The sequence below is a fragment of the Vicugna pacos genome, chromosome 9, assembly GCF_048564905.1.
Source record: "Vicugna pacos chromosome 9, VicPac4, whole genome shotgun sequence".
NCBI lineage: Eukaryota > Metazoa > Chordata > Mammalia > Artiodactyla > Camelidae > Vicugna > Vicugna pacos.
Genome location: NC_132995.1, coordinates 10,028,664 through 10,049,986, shown reverse-complemented (window position 1 = coordinate 10,049,986; position 21,323 = coordinate 10,028,664). Strand labels below are relative to the sequence as shown.

At 48.3% G+C, this 21,323-nt stretch overlaps 2 protein-coding genes and 1 long non-coding RNA gene across 4 annotated transcripts in view; 1 reads left to right on the top strand and 2 right to left on the bottom strand.

Annotated features, from left to right (window-relative positions):
- PHLDB3 (pleckstrin homology like domain family B member 3) overlaps positions 1–6,978 on the bottom strand; it is a 21,438-nt gene extending 14,460 nt beyond the window's left edge. The window contains exons 1-9 of one of the 2 annotated variants that reach the window (XM_015243002.3): positions 6,912–6,978; positions 6,096–6,335; positions 5,177–5,359; positions 4,802–4,939; positions 2,720–2,848; positions 2,310–2,471; positions 1,223–1,333; positions 978–1,061; positions 556–666 (exon numbers count right to left, since the gene is read on the bottom strand). In XM_015243002.3, the coding sequence (XP_015098488.2) occupies positions 556–666; positions 978–1,061; positions 1,223–1,333; positions 2,310–2,471; positions 2,720–2,848; positions 4,802–4,939; positions 5,177–5,359; positions 6,096–6,320 (1,143 nt within the window). In that variant the 5' untranslated portion in view covers positions 6,321–6,335; positions 6,912–6,978. Of the gene's footprint in view, positions 1–555; positions 667–977; positions 1,062–1,222; positions 1,334–2,309; positions 2,472–2,719; positions 2,849–4,801; positions 4,940–5,176; positions 5,360–6,095; positions 6,459–6,911 lie in introns of both variants that reach the window. The other variant, XM_072966955.1, reaches the window with a different exon arrangement.
- LOC140698062 (uncharacterized) lies at positions 3,750–10,336 on the top strand. The gene is made up of 2 exons (XR_012075472.1): positions 3,750–4,188; positions 10,095–10,336. It is a non-coding gene; the product is annotated as an uncharacterized lncRNA (long non-coding RNA).
- ETHE1 (ETHE1 persulfide dioxygenase) lies at positions 8,172–21,323 on the bottom strand. The gene is made up of 7 exons (XM_006208594.4): positions 21,171–21,323; positions 20,588–20,732; positions 20,275–20,423; positions 10,571–10,700; positions 9,075–9,164; positions 8,579–8,695; positions 8,172–8,365 (listed from the first exon to the last, which is right to left on the bottom strand). Exons 1-7 carry the CDS (start codon positions 21,249–21,251, stop codon positions 8,313–8,315), a joined length of 765 nt encoding a protein of 254 aa, XP_006208656.2. The 5' UTR covers positions 21,252–21,323; the 3' UTR covers positions 8,172–8,312.

Sequence of the window (21,323 nt, the reverse complement as noted above, 5' to 3'; positions counted from 1 at the left end):
CTGAAACAAAACTTTTTCAATGCATATTTACCCCTGCGTCACACACATCTACTCTATTTCATTAAAAAAAAATTTTTAACTTTTATTTTTAATGGAGGTACTGGGGATTGAACCCAGGAACTTGTGCATGCTAAGCATGCCCTCTGCCAGTGAGCTATACCCTCCTCCTACTCTATTTCATTTAAAAAATTGATAGCAACCCACTCAACAAGTGTTTTAACCCATTAATACGTTGGGCCCCCCAGTTTTAAGCAGCTCTGGAAGGAAGGATATTCAAGAGACAAGGAGCTGCACTGCTTCTGGGGAGGGGGCTGTGGGCTTTCTTATCAACATGCCCTCTTTGGTCACTTAAAATTTACACCTGGGTGGGCACGTTCCCATTTCTCCAAGGGAAGGGTGGGGTGTTAGGTAGAAGAAAGAAAAAGAATAATAAAGCTGGAGGCTGATAAAAATAAAAATACCCCCTGATCAACCTTCCCTCTCCCCCAAGCCCCATGGCAGAGAAAGCCCCTGTGACCAGGGAGACCCGGGGTAACCGAGGCATTGGGGGGGCACCTGGAGGGAGCTGTGAACGGAGAAGAGGCAGGAAGAGGTGGCGGCGGCAGAGTGGGCAGTGGGGTCCTGGAGAACCAGCAACTGGCGGTCTGTTTTCTGGGTGAACAGGAGCTGCAGGAGAAGGAGTGAAGGTGAGTGACTGCTGGAAGGATGCTCTGGCCCCTGCCTCCAGTGCCAGCCCATTTCTTGGATGGAAAAACAAAGGCTAAGGTCTCAAGAGAGCTGAAATGTGGTCTCAGTGAGGGAGGACTGTGGACAGAGGCTGCTGGTTCCCTGAGGAGGAGGGTCTGGAGGCCTGAACTCCTGGGTCCCAAGAGTAAAAGGGATCAGGGGTTGAAAATCCTGGATTTCAAGGGGGTCGAGGGCCTGGCTTATTGGGTCTGAGGGAGGAGGAGGCGGACAGGTACATGAAATGCCCATACCTTAGTGAGGGCCTGTTTGGACTCAGGGAAGTCCCCACCAGGGGCTCCCTGAAGGTGACTGAGCTCCAGCAGGCGGCTCCGTTCCTAGGGGAGGAGAAAAGGCAAGACCTCAGCGACCACCACACCTTGGCATCGCACTGGGCCATCTCAGCAGCTGTCCTGGCGCCAGGAGACATCTGGGGTGCAGGGGTGGGGTGCCCCCGGGGGAAGTGAGGACAGCGGACAGGTGCCTGGGGCACCCTTACCTGCGTCAGGGCCTGAAGGGCCTCCTCCTTCTTCCGGCTCAGTCCCCGGGTCTCAGCCGCCATCTGCTCCCCCAGCAACTTGAGCTGCTCCTCCAAGACCTGGATCCGGCGCTGCGGGCAGCCCAGGGCCCTGGTTACTCAGCTGCCCCAGGGGCCCCGGCCGGCTCCCACAGAACCACATCCTCCTTGAGAGCCTGGGGTTTGCTCCACCCCATGACAGAGACCCTGGGACCTGGGTGCCTGGGAAGGGGTGGGGGACTCAGGGTTAAACTCCCTGGTGCCCTCTTCCCTTCTGGGGTTCCAAAGAGACCTGAGTGGGTTGGCAGGATGGAGGATCCGATATACAGAGACTGAGGGAGACAGAGACCCAGAGAGAGTCGCTGAGAAAGAGAGAGAGAGAAAGGCACAGATAGAAAAACAAAGCAGACTAGATACAGAAAAGAAGGCCCACAATAGACCCCAAGAGACAGACATGCAGAGAAAAGAGACAGAACAGAAACAGGCAGAAGCCGTGTGCGACTGGAAGGGAAAAGAGAGAGTGGCGGGAGAAAGATCCAGAAATAGAGGTGGAGAGAGGAGAGGCAAGTCAGAACTTCCCAATCCAAAATTTCAGGAAATTTTGTATTTAAATATAGTCAAAGATGTCGCTTTTTCCAGCAGGACCTGTCAGACCCTTGACATGAAGCTCCGAGAAAAGACTGGTGGGAGCATCTTTTGGGACGAGGGCTTGAGAAGCACAGAGTATAGTGGTGGAACTCCAGTGGGTTCACATCCCAGCTCTATCCTTTAAGTGACCTTGGAAAAGATAACCGGGGCACCTTGACCTTCAGGTTTTTCATTTATAAAATGGGAAAAAATAATGAATTGTCTCCAGGGATTGTTATAAGGATTCAATGACTAAATACTCAGGAACCATTTAGGACCATGCCCGCTACACGGTAAATGCTCAATAAACATCAGCGATTGTTGTTACTAATCTGAAGAACAGGACGCAGGGAGGACATGAGGACCGAGAAGGGACAAGACATGGCATGGAGGAGGCAGAGGGCAATGGCGAGGGAGGCAGGGCCAGCCCGGCCCGACCCACCCTGTGCTGCGCCACGCTGGCCTGAAGTTCCTGGACCTTGGGGTCCCGCGCCCGGGCCCCGGGGTTGTCGCGATCCTCGTCCTCCCGCCGGCTCTCCTGCTCCAGCTGCTGGAACTCCAGGTCCTCGTAGGCATGCTGGGCCACGTCCAGCTGTTCTCTCATCTGTTGGTGGGAACACAAAAGGGCTGGAGGCCTGGATCCCTAGGAACCAGGAGGGTCATGTGCTGGGGCCAGGATTCCTGGGCAGTGAGGGTGGGGAGCCTGAGGATCTAGACTTCTGAGTCCTGGGGGTTAGGGGGCTGGCGCCTGAATTCCAAGACGGGTGGGAAAGGAGGGGACTGTGGGCCTGGATGACTGGGTCCTGAGTGGCCTGGACACTGGGTCCCTGAGAGGGTCCAGAGGGCTCTCACCTCCTGCACTCTCTGTAGAAGCCGCTCGCGCTGGTCTTCCGGCTGCAAGTCAAGCTGTCCCTGGGCCTCCCGGAGTCTTTGGCGAAGACCCTCTACACGAGCCCGCTCTTGGCTCAGCCTCTTCTGACCCTGAATGAACAATCAGGCTCTTAGCCTCAGCCTGAGCACGGGGAGGGAAACAGAGGCCAGCCAGGACCAGGCCTGCCAGATTCAAGGCCCTCCCTGCCTGGGGTTTCAGCTCCACGAGGGCAGGGACCCTGTCTGTCTGGTTCACCCTGCCTGTCTGGAAGGAGGGCACAATATGAAGCAAATGAATGGAAGCTGCAAAGTACAGGAAGTGTAGGGGGCAAACTCTGGTCAAGGAGGAGGAATGTGGGGTGGAGGGAAGAGGGAGGGAGCCAGTGGGAGACGGCAATGGAAAGGCAGGCAGGGCGCAGCTCATATCGGGTTTGGCCCACCAGGCTGTGGAGCCCAGATCCTGGGAGCCATGGAAGGACTGAAAGGATGGAGCAGGGCTAGGTGTGGAATCGTCCCTCAGGGAGATAGATTTGAGGGGTTGAGACCAGCTCCTTCCTGAGTCCTCCAAGCAATGAAAAGGAGACCACATCTGAGGTCTGGGCAGTGCAGAGGTAAAGGAGACAGACTAGAGAGAGAGGTTTAGGGAGCACAAAGAACAGGGCATGTGGACTGACAGGCTTGTCAGTTACCTGTCAGGACTGACAGGTGAGAGATAAGGAGGCGTGCAGAGCGAGGCACAGGACTCTGGCCTGGTGACCAAAGGGACAGTGAGACAGGGACAGTGTGGAAAAGGGAGTTGCTGAGGTCAGCTTTGGATATGGTTAATGAGAAGAGGCCAGACTCCTGGGTCTGAGGGAGGAGGTGCTGGGGGCCTGTGCTCCTGGGTCTGAGGGAGGAGGTGCTGGGGCCTGTGCTCCTGAGTCTGAGGGAAGAAGGGCTGGACTCCCAGGTTCTGGGGCAGGAGGGAGCATGCAGGAATCAGCATCCTAGGAAGCAGGACACATAGGTCTAGATTTTGGGAGAGAACTCAGGGCTGGAAGAAATACAGGCTCTTTGAGGGTAAATGAAGACCCCAGGGCCCAGCCCCAGGAAATTCCAGTATATAAGGATATGGGTAAAGAGAGAGATTGATAGAATTACAAAGTTACCCTTTTCCAACCTATAGTGCTAACCAGTCTAAGACATGACCACCAGTGGATGTTAAAGCCTGTAGGTAAATGATTATTATGCAGTGATCAGAGTGACCTCACAGAAGAGACGATGCTCCCCTGACACAGTGCACAGGAAGCACTACAGCACATCTGAATCTGATCCAGCCCCTGCATCTAACCCACCACCTGCCTGCAGGAAGAGACACGAGATAAATGACACCCCAGGCGCACAACCAGCCACGTGCATGGGACCTCCTCCAACAACTAGGATGAGGGGGAAACAGTCAGGAACCATTAGAGGTGAGACAAGGCACACAAGGCATTTCAGCCAATTACAATATATTGGCCTTTCAGGGACCCGATTCAAACAGCCGACTGTTAACTGTCGTTTTTTGAGACAATCCGGGACCCACGAAAACTGGACTGGAAATGAGACAATATTAAGAACTTATTCATTCTTAAGGTGTAATAATGATATAGTGATAATGTTTTTTAAAAGGCAATATTTTCAGGCAATATGATCTCTGAGATTGGCTTTCAAAACTAGGGACGGGGAAGCAAATCGGGGGATATGAAACCAGACTGAGAATTAATCACTCAGCTGGGCAGTACATCACCTGGCAGTCCTCTGACTTCTATTTTTGTTGGTTTGAGTTTTTTCACAATGTGACATTTAAAGAGCAAAGAGGGATGAGGCAAAGGAAGATGCCCCAGTCAGCCAGGTCCCAAAATCATGGACAGGGAGGACGGAGGAAAACAAGGAGAGGCATACGCCCACCTCCCCATCCCCAGCCCAAGTATCCCCATTTGGGGAATGGGGATAACCTAGGGCCCAGGTCCTAGGAGCACCACCAGGCATAGCCGTCCAACAAGGAAGAAAACTGACGATGAAGACCCAGCAGGACGAACAGACCTGTTCCTGTTGCTCCTGGCCGCCCTGCTCTGCGTCCACCTGCTGCCCCAGCAGCTCCCGAAGCTGCTCCTCCTCCCGCCGAGCGGCCACTCGCTCTCCAGCCAGCTCACCCCGCAGCAGGGCCACCTCCACCTCCATCTGAGGAGAGAATGCAAGGTCTGGGACCCAAAGGCCTGGGTCTGAGTAAGGAGAGGGCTGGAGGCTCGGACCCCTGGGTCTGAGTGAGAAACCTGGGAATCTGAACCACTGGATTCGGAGGGCGGATGGAGCTGGAGGCCCAGTCGGCTCCCGCAGCAGTTGGAAAGGACTGGTAGCCTGGCCTTGAGTGTCCCCCAAGAGTTGGGGCCAGATTTCGCAAGAGCTCTGCAGCCTCACCTCGATCCTCAGCTCCTTCCGCTGACGCTGTAGCTCCTTCACTCGCTGCTCCATCAAGGCCACACGAGTCAGTGCCTCCAGCTGCTGTGCTCGAAGCCGCCGTGCCGCCCCTCGCACCCCTTCCCCAGACTGGGTGGGTGCGGGGGGCGTGGCCGGAGTCTGAACGGGAGGCGGAGCCTCGGCCTGAGGTTGGAGAGTACGTGGTCAATTGAAGAGGACTCGCCCCCTGCAGTCACTAAGTAGGTCTGTTCCCCACCCCATACCCCACTCGGAGGGTCTGAGTTGGCCTAATTCCACCACGCTCTTTCATTCGAGGAGGGAAGGGTGCAGGTCCGGTAACTGCTCGGCCCCAGGAGGTGGCCCAGGGGCTCGTAATCTGGACAGGGGATAAAGAGCCAACTCAAGGATGGTGCTTCTTTTTCTCTCTCCAGGTCCCATTCTCTTGGGGTCACATCCTCGTAGGCCCTGCATCTCTCTTTCTCTTTCCCCGGGTCTCTCTGAGTGTTTCCTCCTGTTTCTCTGGGTTTGTCTTCCCGACTTACTGTCTGTCTTCTGTCTCTGAATAGCTATTTCTCTTTCTCCCTCGGAGTATCTCCCTCTCAAGGTTTCTCTGTCTCTATTTCTGTTTCTCTGAGCATCTTTGTTTCTGGGTTTCTCTGTGTCTCTATCCCCGTTTCTTTGAGGGTCTTTCAGTGTCTCTGTCTCTTTTGGATCTTTGTCTCTCTGTCTCCTTTGTCTCTGGGTCTCTGTCTATCTGCTCTCTCACTTGGTCTGGGTCTCTCTGACTCTGGGTCTGGGTCTCTGGCTCTGGGTCTGGGTCTCTGGCTCTCAGGAGTCTCCATATCTTTGGGTCTCTATCAGGTCTCTCGATACCTATCTCACTGTCATCCACTTAGGTCTGTCCCTCTGGGTCCCTCACCGCATCGCGGCTGCTCTCAGTGCTGCTGCCTTCTCCCACTTCTTCCTCTTCCTCCGTCTGCTGCTCCGCTCTTTGGGCGCTCGGAAGCTCTGCAGGGGCCTCGGGCACCTCCTGCTCGCGGGGGTCCTCGGGGTGCTCCTGAGGCTGAGTGGTCTCTTGAGACAGGATGTCTGCGTCGCACTCTGGCGGCGGGGTCCCCTCGTCTGGGTTGCTGCGCGTCCCCATGGCCGCTGCGGGGTCCTGTCGGGTGGGCGGGGCCTGGAGTTCCGGGGGCGTGGCCCGGTAGCGTGGGGGCGTGGCCCAGGGCCCTGAGCGCCCCCCCTCGTAAGCTCTGGCTCTGGGAGAGTGCTCCAGAGGTGGGGCCTATGAGTTCAAAGGATGGGGCTGAGCATTCTGGAGGTGTGGCCTGGAGTTTCTAGGGGCGAGGTTCGACGGCTCCTAGGGCGTCACGCCCCTGGAGGCGGGACCGGAATTTGAGTCCGGGGTCCCAGGGCGCCCCCTGCCGGCCTCTCCCTGCTATCCAGGTGTCGAGCCTGCACTCGCACAGCAGCTCCGCACAATCCCTTGGACAACTTTAAGCGACCCTATCACCTTCTCCTTCGCGGACTCTGGAGTCCGGGCTCCCGTCCAGTAATCTCAGCTCCGACCCCACTGTGTAAGGGAGCGGCGCCCCTGCCGCCTCACCCAGGGATCCAGGAGTCGGGACTCCTGCTCTCCCTCTCTCTGGACAAACCAGGAGCTTGAGTCTTCCGCTCTTCCTGGAGCGAGATTCCCGCACTGCAGCCCCCTCCACCCCCGCAGACCCGGCCCCCTCACCCGTTCAGGCTTCGGCGCGCTCCGCTCTGCGCTCCGGCGCTGCCGTTTCTGCCCACTAGACAGGTGGCTGGGAAAGAGGGAGGAGAGAAAGGCTGCTCTGTTCCCCCTCCCCAGCAGCCCGGAAGTGGAGGGGGGGCCAACAGGTCTAACAGCTCTGGAGGGAGGAGAGAACGACCAGCTTGCCCCGCCCGCAGTCGCCACATCTGGCCATCCCGGCCCCACCGGCCCCACCCTCAGAAAACCCAGCATGACGACCCCCTCACTCCGCCTCCAGCGCCCCCATTCCTGCCCCCTGGAGGGCCAGGCGCCTTGGTCACCTATGTATAAGCACCTCCCTAATGCCCAGACCCTGGGAATCCAGAAGGGAAGAGGGGAGTGGAGACAGGGGCCTCTCCCCTCTAATGAGCCCTTTTGAAGGGCCCCGACCGGTTTGGGGAGCTGGACAAGGGGAGGGGGTGCCCTGGGCTGAGTCGGAGACCCGCCCAGAGACAGGGGAAGTGTGACCTCCCCCACTTTACTATGGGTGGAGGGCAGAGGTTAAAGGTGTCAGCCAGACCCTTTCCTCTCTGGGCAAAAACAGGAAAATAACTGGAATGTGAGAAAGGATTATTGGATGTCAGGTGCTATGTATATAAAAACTTTACACACATTAATTTATTTCATCCTCACAGCAGCCTATAGAGAAAGGGACTATTATCTCCATTTTAGGATTAGGAAACTTAGGCTGAGCAGGACAAGTGCACGCAAAGTCTACACATGATATTAACACCATATTTGTCCTCTGGAAAGTCCATGTTCTTAACCATTAGGTGTACTGTCACTCAAGCTAGGAAGTGCCTGGGAGATCATTTCAGATGAGAGTAATGCTAATAGTTAACACTGATAGGTCTGCCATGCAGGCAGTGTGCCAACCACTTCATACATACGGACTCAGGATCATCACAACACCCTGTTATTAGTACTATTATTTCCATTTTACCGATGAGGAAACTGAGGCTCAGAGAAGTGAAATGCCTTCTCCTGGGTCCCACACGGGGAAGTGGTTTAAACTTAAGACAGTGTTCTAATTCAAGGAACTAAGAAACCCTGCCCCAAATATCTGTTTGCTTCTGATCTTGTGAGTTAGAAAACCTCCTCCTTCCAGGCTCCCGGTGCTTCTACCCTACCCTGCTCCCTGGTCTCTCCAAGGACCAGAACTAACCACAGGCACCTCAGCCTAGAAACCCAGTTGGTTCCCCCAGAAAACAGAAGTCAGATTCAGAGGGAAAAAAAAAGATTTTTATTTAAGAAGTTAGAGAGGCTGGTGAGGGAGGGGAAGAACAGAGAGGCTCCAGTCATGGCACCTCTCCCTTCACCCCACCTAGTACATTCTTAACGGATATAAGAACCTGAGAGTCGAGGTCAGGAAGGGGGTGTCTGGACCCCACAGCGCATGTTAGCTGGAACAGCAAAGTCTGAAAGGAAGAAACTAAGGGTGAAATCAAGGGGCCCAGGCAGACCCTCCCACTTCCCCCATGCCCCACTGGGGACCTAGAAATCTTAATAGCCCTTCTTATTGGGGAAACTAGAGTTCTGGCCCTGGTGCTCCTCCTCCCTTCAGACCCAGGGGTCCAGACCCCCAGCACCTCCTCCCTCAAACCCAGGAGTCCAGAGCCCCAAATACTCACCTATCTGCTGAGGTTTGGGCAATTTCAGTTCATCCATGACCTTGACAAACTCCTCACAGCTGAGAGTGAGCCGAGGGTTCAGAGTCCGCTCCTCCTCCACTGTAGACACAGTGAGTCCTAATGGCCAAGGGAGGGGGAGGAATTTCGACCAGACCTTGAATCACCAGGAACTACATTTCCTAGAAGGCCTTGGGGTATCTCTCTGGCCAAGGACTAACAGATTGCTTTCCCCCCTCAATGGGCACAATGGGAAATGCAGCTTCCCACAGTTCCCTAAGCTCTATGAGGAAGTCTCAGGAGAGCCTAAGCCTTCTGGAATTCTAGGTGTCATAGTTTCTATGTCCACACTCCATACACCTAAGCACTTGATCTTTCAGCCAGAGGGATTTCTGGAAGTTGTAGTCTCCATGCTCTGTGAGGCTTACAGCAGTTTGGTACAGCTCCCTCTCAAATAGTAAGTTATGTAAATCCCACACCTCCTCCAGGAAGCCCTCACCATGGTAATCATGAGCAGGGTAGATCAGACAGTCTCCTGGAAGTGTGAAGATCTTTTCATGAACTGAGTGGTACAAGGTCTTAGCACAGCCTGTGGAGGGAAAACTCAGAGGTCAGAGGAGCAACAGGACGAGAGAAGCTCCCTAACCCCTTCCCTTCAGAAAAGGGTGGGAGAGTAAAAAATCACTGTAGCTAAACCCTTGCCCTCATTTTCTGCCAGCAGCCCTTAGTCTGGGTAGAGAAGGGGAGGGAAGGGCATTCTAGGCAGGTGGAAGAGCATATGCAAAGAATTGAGGAATGGTGAGAAAATTACCATGGCCGTAAATAAGGTTGGGATGAGACCCTGAAGCACCAAGACTGTGTTGGGAATGGATAAATGGGAGGGTAGGAGCCTCAGAGAGAAAAAGACAGAGACTAAGATGGAGAGATAAGGAAAGAGGAAGCAAGAAGCAACCTGGGGATCTGGTTACCCCCTGCCAGGTCACTGTGGCTCTGTCTCTCCTCTCTCACCCCAACTCGCCCACCTGCTGCAAGGCAGCTACTCCTCCCGATCCACTGTCCACCTTACATTCACACTCACACGCAAAGGGGAGCTGAGGTTCTGAAACTAAACACCCTCCCCATGGAGAAAACCCTTAATCTAATCCCCACCCCCAGCTAAATGCCAAATGTACCACCACCTCCTGGCAGTTAAACTACTGAATCTAACAACCTCCTAGAAGCTAAACTGCTAAATCTAATAAACTGCTAAATCTAAACTCCTGAAACAAACTCCACACCCTTCCCCCAACCAGCTAAACCCCTCCTGGCGGGGGGGGGGTGTTAAAAATACGTCCACAAACGCTTTGAAACTCTTCTCTTCAAAATATGACATTTAATTCCCCTTACCTTGACATACTAGTCTAGACTAAGTGACTTGCATCTAGGATACTGCAGAAATAAAAGAGTTTAACTTCTGAGACTAGGTCATTAAAAACAAAAATTAGGGCTTCTGTCTGTCTGTCTCTGATCCCACTGGGAGACTCCAGCTGCCATGTCATGAAGACATTCGCGCATGCCCTATGGAGAGGTCTACGTGGTGAGGAACTGAGGCCTCCTGCCAACAACCAGCACGTGTCAAGCCTTCAGATGACTGCAGCCCAGGCCAGCAGCTTGGATGCAACCTCATGGGAGACCCTGAGCAAGAACCATCCAACTCAGCTGCTCCCAGAGTCCTAACTCTCAGAACCTGTATAAGATAATGTTAATCATTGTTTTAAGCCACGAGGTTCTGAGATGATTTGTTTTATAGCAATAGATAACTAACATATACTCTGGAACCTGTCTCCCAGCGGCTAAGCCCTGAACCCAGCTCCCCAACCGCTAAACTCTGAATCTAATCCTGGCCCCCCAAAAGTCTAACATTCATTCATTCATTCATTCTTGCAACTGATGCTTAAAACCCTGGCACCCACATAGCCATTCTAAGATCTTGGGCTGGGGAAAGAAGCCTGTGACCTTGCTGGAAGTCAGTCCGCCCACACCCTCGGATAAGCAGGGCGTCTCCCGTGAAGGCCATGCTGTGGTCATTCAAGACGAAGGTGACACAGCCTGGGGTGTGGCCAGGGCTGGCCCGGGTCTCCAAGGCCTGGTAGAGAGTGAGAGTACAGAGAGTCACCAATAAGCCTGTGGATTTATCCTCATGGTGAAACTGGCCTCAGAAGTCCACACCCCATCCCAGGGTCACATTGAGATAACCTCTTTTTGATAAAAATGTTAAGTTAGATCTCAGACTCAAACCTCACACCAGAGTAAACTCCCAATGAATTAAAAACTTAAAGCGAGAAAATAAAACCATAAAATTATGACAATAGAAATACAAATGAATATATGATGTTTGGTTAGGGAAGAACATTCAAATGTGATCCCCAAAGTCATAAATCATTAAGGGAAAGATCAGTGGTTTGAATTTAAATGAATCTGAAGTTTCTGAATGGCAACATCATAAACAAAATGTAAAGAGAACCAACAAGCTGAAAAAATACATTTGTAACACATATATACTACACAGTGGGCAGGATACTTTACGTATAAACAGACCCTGCAAATCAGTAAGAAAAAGATAAGCATACTACAAAAAACATGGAATACTAAGCAGTCATTTAAAATTATGTCACTGATGTAAAATTTAATGATGCTATACACAAATATTTAATGGCATGGAAAGATGTTTACTATCTAGTAAGTGCAAAAAACAAGTTACAAAGCAACTTGCACAGTGTCATCTTTTTAAAAAACATATTCATTAACTCAAAATATTTTTTAGGCTTTTCCTATATTATCTTTTTTCACAATAAACATGTCACTTTATAATTAAAAATAAAACACAAAATTCAGAATAAACTAAAGGTCTAAACATTAAAAAAACCATAAAAATTCTAGAAGGAGATATATTTATACATATAAATTTTTGAGGTAGGAAAGGTTTTTCTAAGCACAATAGGAAATTCAGAGGCCATAAGGTACAACAGGGACAGATGTGACCATATAGTTTAATTTCATTACAGAAAAGGACAAAATCAGAGTTACCAGACAAAAAAAAATCAGAGACAGTATTAGCAGCATGTATAAAAAAGTATTATAAAGTGTGAATAGCCATAATATATAAACAATTCCTAAGCATCAATAAGAACCCCCAAAAGGGAAATGAGCAAAATAAAAAAATAGGCAATTCATGGAAGAGGGAACAAATAGTCAAAAAAAAAAAAACTTTAAAGATGTTTGATTTCTCTTAAAAGGAAGGAAGGGGAGGCGAGATCTCAATTTTAAAACTCTTATTTTTCATCTACCAGATTGGTAATTATCAGATTTGCTTAGGGTGTTTGAAGCAAGCCCTTTCATTCCCTGGGTTGTGGGTACAACTCAGTATAACCATTTTAGAGGGCAGCTTAGTCACTTTTAGCAACATCTCAGATGCATATACACTTTCTGATCCCGCAAAGCCACTTCCAAGGCTCTGCTGTTAAGAACCCCTGACACACAAGCACAGAAACACCACCCAGGGAGAGCTGGTTATCTAAATCCCCATACTCAGTTCAGGGAAGCAACTGTCAGAAAAAATTATTACCCCAATGATCTAACAATCACTTATAAGATTAGTTCCCACTCACACATCATTCCTCCTCTCTTAATAGAGCCCCCACCCACCAATTAGCATCCTTGTGCAAGTCAGTCATCTGCTGACTATTGAAGGACACCATGTGCAGACCCTGTTTCTATACCCAACACCTATTCTAACCTTCCCTGCTCAGATCTCCAATTTGATTTGGGACATCAGAGTGCCCAGCCAAGCACATTCCCAGCCTCCCTATAAGGGTGAGTAGCCTCTGACAGTTCTCTGGCCAGTAAGATCTCAATAGGTCCCCTGAGGATTTCTGGGAAAGCTTTTCCCTTCCTGATAAAAAACTGCCACCTCCCCTTTCCACTTCATCCAGCTCTGAACACAAGGTGTGATGGCCAGAGCTGCAGCAGCCATTTTGCAACCATAAAGAAAAGCCCAAGAGAATCCCACAAATGATAGTAATGCCAAATCAAAGAAAGTAACTACCTTCTTCCAATTCCTGCTATAGGAGAAAATTGAACTCCTATTTATTTAAGCCACTATATGGGTTTTTCAGTTCCTTTCTGCCAAACACCTTCTTAACTCATCTACAATAGGATATATGTGCAATGCAAAACAAGTGCAAAGCAAAATCACTAATCTTGCAAAATCTTGTGGGAAAAATCACATCCCCCAGCCAAAAGTTAACATTATCTTTTCGTGGTGGAGGGATGATCTTTCCCTTTTTATTTTGTATGTTTCCATACTCTCTGGATTTTTTTTTAAACAAAAAGCACAGGAGTCTTTTGAACTAAAAATGTGGATGGATATTCAGGAGTAATGTTCAAAATATTTAACTACAGTTATAGCATGGCTACTGGCCAATCAGAAGGATGTCAGCTATAACCAACCAGTAGTTAGAAAGTGTATATACAGTTGACCCTTGAACAACGTGGATTTGAACTATGTGGGGCCACATATAGGCGGATTTTTTCAGTAGTAAATAGTACTGCATGATCCGGTTCGTTGAATCCATGGATGCAGAAGAACCGCAGATAGTGGACTGTCTGTAAGAAAAGCCCTGATTTTTTAATGTAGGGAAGGTCAGTGCCCCTAATTCCCTGGGTTGTTAAAGGATCAACTATACATGGTGTACGCAATTGTGTTATGTGTATAAGTGGAACACAATTTTAATATCAATTGAATGAAATCCTGCTTGCCTCATGAACCAAGATTCCCTAAGCCCCTAATGACTGAATCTATATCGCAAGTGGCTTTGCTGTTGACCAGCCTCCCTATTTATCTTTCCCTTCTCTCAAATATCTGTCCCCACAGTCCTGCTCATCTCAGGCCTCTTCTCCTTGGGCCAACCAGCAGCCTCCTCTCTGGCCTCCCAGCCTCCAACCCATCTCCTTCCTGACCCTGAGGGGGTTTTCTATCACCCAGATCCAATCTGGCCCCTCTCTGCTCCAAACCCTTCCCTGGCTCCCACGGCCCCCAGGGCAGAATTCCGGTTCCTCAGCCCTTGCTCTGGTGCCTGCCCACTTTCCCAGCCCAATGTCTCATAACATTCTCCTTTTCCCAATGCACCCAGCTACTCTGAAGCCCAGGGTCATTTCCAGGAAACATCAGAGTTTTCCACACCTCCTTGCCCAGGCAATTCTCTCTGCCAGGTACACCCGTCCCTCTTCTCCCATCAGTCAGGGAGAAGTCCCACCTACTTTTCAAGAGCCCTGACACTGATCGACCCCTTCTCCTGTGCCTGGCTCCCTTCTAAGCACTCGGCATGACTGAACTCATTCAGTCCACATACATCTTTATGGAGCAAGTACCTTTCCTGGCCCAATTCTACAGAAGAGGAAACTGAGGCACAGAATGAAAACAGATTATAACTACATGCAATGATATGGGTGAATTTCACAGATGTTATAAGCAAAAAAAAAAAAAAGTGCACTAGGCATCAAGGATGGAGCTGCGAGGAATGGAATGAAGTGTGAAATCTCAGCCTGCCCAGGACACAGTAAGGGTAAGTGGTATTTCATGAAGCTGAGATTTCAGTTCTGAATCCAGGTGAAAATATTAATCTCTTGGCGAGGGCACATGAACTAGTGGTTAAGAGCAACCTCTGGAGCCAGATGACATGGGTTCTAAATTTGGCTCTGCTGTTACTAGCTGTGTGACCTTAGACAAGTTACTTCACCTTCTCTGCTCATTCGTAAAATGGGGCTAATAATTGTCCCCACTTCATAGGGTTATGAGGAAGATTAAATTATTTCACATACGTAAAGCACTTTAAAAATGCCCAGCACACAATAATAGCTATATAATAAAAATAATAATCATATTTTAAAATTCCAAAAACACTGATCTCGTGGAACCACAAGGCCTGAAATCCTGGCTTAGCCACTTTCTCAGCATAACTTTTGAGCAAGTCACTTTCCCCTCTCTGTAAACTGGGTAAACTATTTCTGATCTCACAATGTAGTTATGAAGGTTTAATGAGACCTATTTGTCAGAAAAGGCAGAATGGAGGCTCAAGGGCCAAGTTCAGCCATAGCAGTGTTTTGTTCAGATCACTCAGTAGTTATTAAAAGTCTGACTTTATTTTTGATCTTTAAAAATTTGGAAGATTTCTCAAAAATGTATATTTGCAGTTTCTAATAAAAAAAAAGGCTTGGTAGTAGACAGACTACATTCTGAAGCATGAATAATCAACTTTAATTATGTAGTGGGTGTCCTCCCAAAACGGGAAGCACACCCCAACATTTGCGCCCCACCACTCCCTGCTGCCAGGAAATGGTACTTGATTCTGAAAATCCTGTGAGATAAATGCCGAGGAAATGCACTTACAGAGCTCAGCACAATGCCTAGTGAGAAGTGAACACTCAATATTTGTGAACTATTATTAAGTTATTTTATTATTATAGTATTATTATTATTAACCAATACAAAAATATCTGTCCTCTACTTCAGCTGATAGCAGAGAGAAGTGTTAGAAAAGGAATTAAATGACCCCATGAGGAAATAACCAGACACACCCAGAAAGTGGAACATTCTACAAGGCAACAGGCAGGAAGCTTCAAAAGTCAAAGTCACGGGACAGAGAGGGTATGAAACTGCTCTAGATTAAAACAGACAAAAACACCTAACAGCCAGATGCCATGTATGAACCTCGATTGAGTCCTGGTTCCTATAAACTTAAAAATTATTCCTGGGAAACTGGAGAAATTTGAACATGGGCTGGATTTCAGAAATACTTAAAAATTATTGTCTATCAATTAAAAAAATTATTGTATATCATTAAATGTGACAAAGATTTTGTAAAAGGTTCTCAGAGTATAGTAGAGGGAACCCTGAAGGTCTGCATAATCAAAATTATTTTCACAATAGTGGGAAGAGGTCTTTTGCCCTTTTTCATGCTCATTCTGCCTTGAAGAATTCAGTGGAGTTTTCCAGAAGCTCCATGACTTGTGATGATGTCATCACTCTGACAGTTGTTAAAATATGTGCTTCTGTATTCTTGGTTTTTTTTTTTAAGTCTCAGTTTTAACTTCTAATCTAGTAAAAAAATTTTTTTTGCATATTTGAATAGTTATATTTCTTTTTTAAAAATTGAGATATAACTGACATGTAACTAATACAGTGACTATTGATGGATAGAACCCAGGTAAACAAAAGCTTTTTCGGGCCCTCCATACTTTTTAAGAGGGTTAAAGAATCCTGAGACGAAAGCATTTGAGTTGGTGAACCAGTGATGTGGGAGAACGTGGTTATTCTTAGAAGTCTTTAGAAATGTCTGTAGTTTAGCTTTTGAATGCTAACGGGGGCAGGGAAGTATACACACAGGAGGGAGAAATAAAGCAAAGGTGGTAAAAATGTCAGTAACTGGTGAACATCAGATGAATGGTATGAGGGTGTTAACTGTACCATTATTTCGACTTACTATAGTTTTGAAAATACTAAAAATAAAACCTTGTGGGTGGGGACACCTAACTTCTTGCCCTAAGCAGTCTCACCATTTCCAAAACTTGTTGAGTAATCCTTTTAGCTGTAGAATATTCTGCAGGGATCTTGTGGGGCCTGCCTAACCCCATATTCTTTCCAAAGATTTATTCTTCTCTTTCACGATGCAGTAAGTGCGTGACACAGCTCCACAGCTGCTCTTTTGCCTACTTCCTGCCACAGAGCTATCTTTCCAAAGCTACCTCCCATCAATTAAACCCGACGCAAAAAGGAGCAGGGCCGCTCCCTTGCCTGGCAGTTCCCGTGGCCCGCACTGCCCCCTGGTGGCAAGTAAGCTCTCGCCGCCTTTTCCATTTGGTCTCCAAGTTCATACCTCAACTCCGTGTTACTCAAAAGCGCGTTATCTTGGGATAACCAACTACTGTTTGTAGGCCCTCTAAATTCGAAAACCCAAAATGTCATTTTCTTTTTCTTTTTTTTAAAAACAATTTAAAAATTGAAGCACAGTCAGTTACAATGTGTCAATTTCTGATATACAGCACAGTGTCCCAGTCTTGCGTATATATTTATATTCTCAAAATGTCATTTTCTGTTGTAGCTAAATTCTCTGAACCTTCATCAGCTAAACCTTCCTTTCTTATGTGAAAGAAAACAAAATTAGAATTTGTTGTTCTGTTTAGGGGACAATGTACTGATAACTACAATGTAAAGATGCATCAAAAAATAGGATGGAGTGATGGATGGATAGAGGTGTATGTTGTAAATGTTTTCCCAACTTTTCTGTATGCCTCCATTTTTTCACAAAATGTTGGGGTTGGAAGGGGCGGGGAGGTGGCGGGTAGACTTGTTACATAATTCAACTATTTAATTCCAAATAGGAGCAACCTCTGAAAACCACAGGTGGGGCACATGATGATCATCTGTGAGCTTTTAAAATATACTGATTTCTTGCCTCAAACAATTAAATCAGAATCTCTAAAGTGGAACCTGACAAGGGAGAGTAATAGCTCAGTGGTAGAGCACAAGCTTAACACAGATGAGGTTTTGGGTTCAATCCCCGGTACCTTCATCAAAAAAAAAAAAAGATTAAAGTGGAATCTGAGGGATTAGTATCTTGAGAAGCACCCCCCCCCAAAATCAATATATTTAAGGCAAGACGACTCTTTTGAATCTGTCACCCATGGGAGCTAAAACTGTCAAGTCTCAATCGTTGCTTATTAAACCAGAAAAATCCATTCTACAATGAAACCATCCAAATTTGGCTCACCGTGAATGTAAAATGTACAACCAGTTCAAAAACTGGCAGTTTTACTGAAGTTAAATATACCTCAGTTCTGAGACCCAGCAAGTCCACTCCCTGGAATTGAGTGTAATGGCCACTAAGAGATTTGCACAAGAATCTTCATAGCAGTGCTATTCAGAATAGCCAAAAACTGAAATCAACCATCAAAAGGAGGATGGATATAAACCGTCATCAATTCATGTCACAATGACATGCTTTACATCAGTAGTTAGCAAACTATGGCCAGTGCACCAAATTTGGTCTGCCACCTGCTTTTGCAAGCCTGAGAACTAAGAATGGGTTTTACACTTTTCCATGATTGAAAAAAAAAAGTCAAAATAAGAATGACATTTCACGACACATGAACATTAGTGAAATTCAAGTTACTGTGGCCATCAGTAAAGTTTTGTTGGAGTAGAGCCAGGCTTATTCATTTATGCATTGCCTCTGGCTGCTTCCACACTGACAGCAGAATTCAGTCATTACAACAGAGACCCATACGGCATGCAAAACCAAAAATATTTACTGTCTGCTCCTTTAGAGAAAAAGTTTGCCAACCTCTGCTATATCCCAAGAGAAAGAAAGAACTACAATCATATACAACAGTATGAAGAGTAAAAGAAGCAGACACAGGAGTACACACGATATGATTCCTGTTTATAAGGTCCAAGATGCAGAGAACTAGCCTATGATTAAATAAGTTAGAAGAATGGTCCCTTGGCGGACTGTGATGCCCAGGAAGTGGGACAAGGAAGCCTTCTGGGATGATGGTCATATTCTGGATCTGAATCTGAGCAGTGGATACACAAGGACAGATGTGTGTAAAAATTTACCAAGCCACACACGTACAATAGTGCACTTTTTACTATATAATATGCATGTTATAATTTGAATTTTTTTAAATGGGGGGGGTAATGAGGAAGAGAAAAAAGTGCCCAACTTTAAAGGTTTATAAGGAACATGGTTGAAAACCAAACAAAATGCTGAATAATCATAGAGACAGAAAATAAAAAGGACCGTTGACAAGGATGTGGAGGAATTGGAACCCTCACACCACTGGTGGGGACATAAAATAATGCAGCCACTTTGGATAATAGTTTCTGATAACAGTTTGGCAGCTCCTCAAACTGTTAAACAGAATTACCATATGATCTAGCAATTCCACCCTAGGTATATACCCAAAAGGAATGAAAACATACGTCCAAAGACTTGTACATGAATATTCATAGCAGCACTATTCATAATAGCCAAAAAGTGGAAACAATTCAAATGCCCATAAATTGATGAATGAATAAATAAATATATGCAAAAAATATGCAAAATATCTGTATAATGGAGTATTATTCAGCAATGAAAAGAAGTGAAACACTGACACATACTACCACATGAATGAACCTTGAAAACATATGATCAGTGACAGAAGCCAGTCACAGAGACCACACATTGTATTTTATCATTTCTATGAAATGTCCAGAAGAGGCAAATCTACTGAGACAGAAAGTGGATTAGTGGTTGCCTAAGTCTGTAGGAGTGAAAAGGGGGCACAGTGGGGTGACAGCTAAGGGGTGTGGGGTTTCTTTCTGGCTTGATGAAAATATTCTAAAATTAATCGTGGTGATGGATACACAACTCTGTGAATATACTACGTCATTGAATAGTACAATTTAAATGGGTGAACTGGATGGTTTGTGAATTGTATCAATAAAGCTGTTTAGAAAAACACATGCTAAAGCTACACCTTCACAGCTAAACCCTTCCACACTGAATCACTGAAATCACTCATCCTATTGAACAAAGGGCTCATCTTGACACAAAACTCCAATCATTTCTAACACTTCTAAGGCTTCCCACCCCCAAGAAATGCTGGTTAGCACCTGCTTATCATATACAGTGTACATAAATGTACAATGCATTTTTTTAACCTGCTTCCAGAAAAAGGCTTGAAATAAAGAGGCTGTGACCAGTGGAGCTAAACCCTCTGATCCCACGCATAGTCCTCATTTCTGCAGAACGCTCTGACTCAGATATACTGTTCCTGTTTAGCAAAACCCTCTAACCTAGAGGCTGAGTCCTCACCCTGTCACCTAACATTCTGTCCCGAAAGTCAGCCAAACTTTCTAAATCTTTAGCAACTCTGATCAGAAAAAAAGTCCTGCCAGCTCTTTCCCCTCCCTCTGAGGGTCACTCCCCTTCGAACCCTCCTCACCCATCATGTTTCCCTCGACTGAAATTCTGGCCGGAAACCTGCTGATTATGCTTGTGGCAGAAAAAGGAGAGGAGGTAGGAACCTTCAGACTTTCTCCTGTGAGGTAATAGCAGGGCTGGGGTTAGGGTGAGGCAAGCAGCCACCTAGGGCACAACATTTAAGGAGGCGCCTGCCTAGGGCACTACATTTAAGGAGGCACCCACTTGAAGGTGCCAACCCTGCCTTTGCACGACCTGGAAAGTGAGCGCCTCCTTAAATATGTTTGTCTTCACCCTAGTCCAAGCCCAGGGCAAAAGGACCCTCTTCCTCCAACAGTGGCTCTAGGATGTCAGGGCTGGGCCTCTCAGCCTTGACCTTGGAATTCCAGCTCTGAATCAAATTGTATGAGACACCAGGCCAAAGGAGCTGCCCCAAAGCTACAGGAACTTGCAAAAATGTTGACTTAAAGGGCTTGGCTAGAGATACACCTGCCCAGGGCCTCTTGCCCCAGTTTTCCACCTGGGTTTATGGTGCCCTCCACCCAGAGAGAGAAACTGGAGCCCAGGATCAGGAACCTGGGTCTGAGGCCCCTCCTACTCCAGGACTCAGGAGTCCAGCCCTCCAGCCCCCTCTTTCCTTTACTCCACGAAGTCCAGGCCACCATCCTCTCGGGGACCCAACATCCAACTCACAAAGCGCCCGAAGGGGATGGAGTCTCCATCCTCAATGTGCAAGTCAGCCTGGGCCCCACTAAGGCGGGAGATCATAGACTGGCAGCCGGGGAGTAGGGTCCGGAGCAGCCCCGTGCCCGTAACGTGGTCGGCATGGCAGTGGGTATTCACTAGGAGAGAGAGGAGGGCCAGGTCTAGGAACGCACAGAGAGGACGCAGGATTCCCAGCCCCAAGCCCCGTCCTCCCTCAGACCCAGGAATCTGGGCCCCTAACTCCCCAGTCCACTCTACGGCCCCGCCCCTAAGACCCAGGAGTCCGGCCCCCCAAACTGACCAGCATACAGCAGCCGCAGCCCCAGCTCCTTGATCAACTGGGCATCCCGATGCGCTGTCTCCAGGACTGGGTCGATCAGAACAGCTTCTCGGGACTCTCTGTCACCCAGGAGGTAAGTGTAGGTGCAGCTCTTGGGCTCAAACATCTGGGAAGGGGGTGGAGGACAGGTGAGAGTGCAGAACCAGGCTCCTACTCACAGAGGACACAGGAGTCCAGGCTTCAACTCAGTTCTCTTCTTAAGGTCCAGAAGCAGAAACCCCAGCCCCCTTTTATCCCCGGAGTCAGGAGTCTGGGACCCCAGGACCTTACTCCGTTTGAACCAGCGAGTCCCAACTTTAATTTACCCACAATTCTAGGTCTCCATCACCCTCTTCTGTAAAGGACGCAGGAGTCTGGCCCCAAGCCCAGGGGATCCCAGATCTCTCCCATTTAAAGGACGCCAAAGTCTAAACCCTCGCCCTTTTCCTCAAAAATCCAGACGTCGGGGCCCGGGTATCTGTTCGGATTTAAAGGACCCACGAGTTCCGCCCCCGCCGCCTCACAGGACCCAGTAATCTCGCTCCCGGGCCCAGCCACCTCGAACCTGCCGTAGGAGGATGGGGGCTCCAGACCCACTCTGTTGGCTGAGCTGCCGTCCGGCGACCCTCAGTGCGGACCCCGCCATCGCGCCAGCGGCCGGATAGGGACTGAGCCGAGGCGGAAAGCCTGCGGAAGCCTGTGCACCAGGGCTGACCCT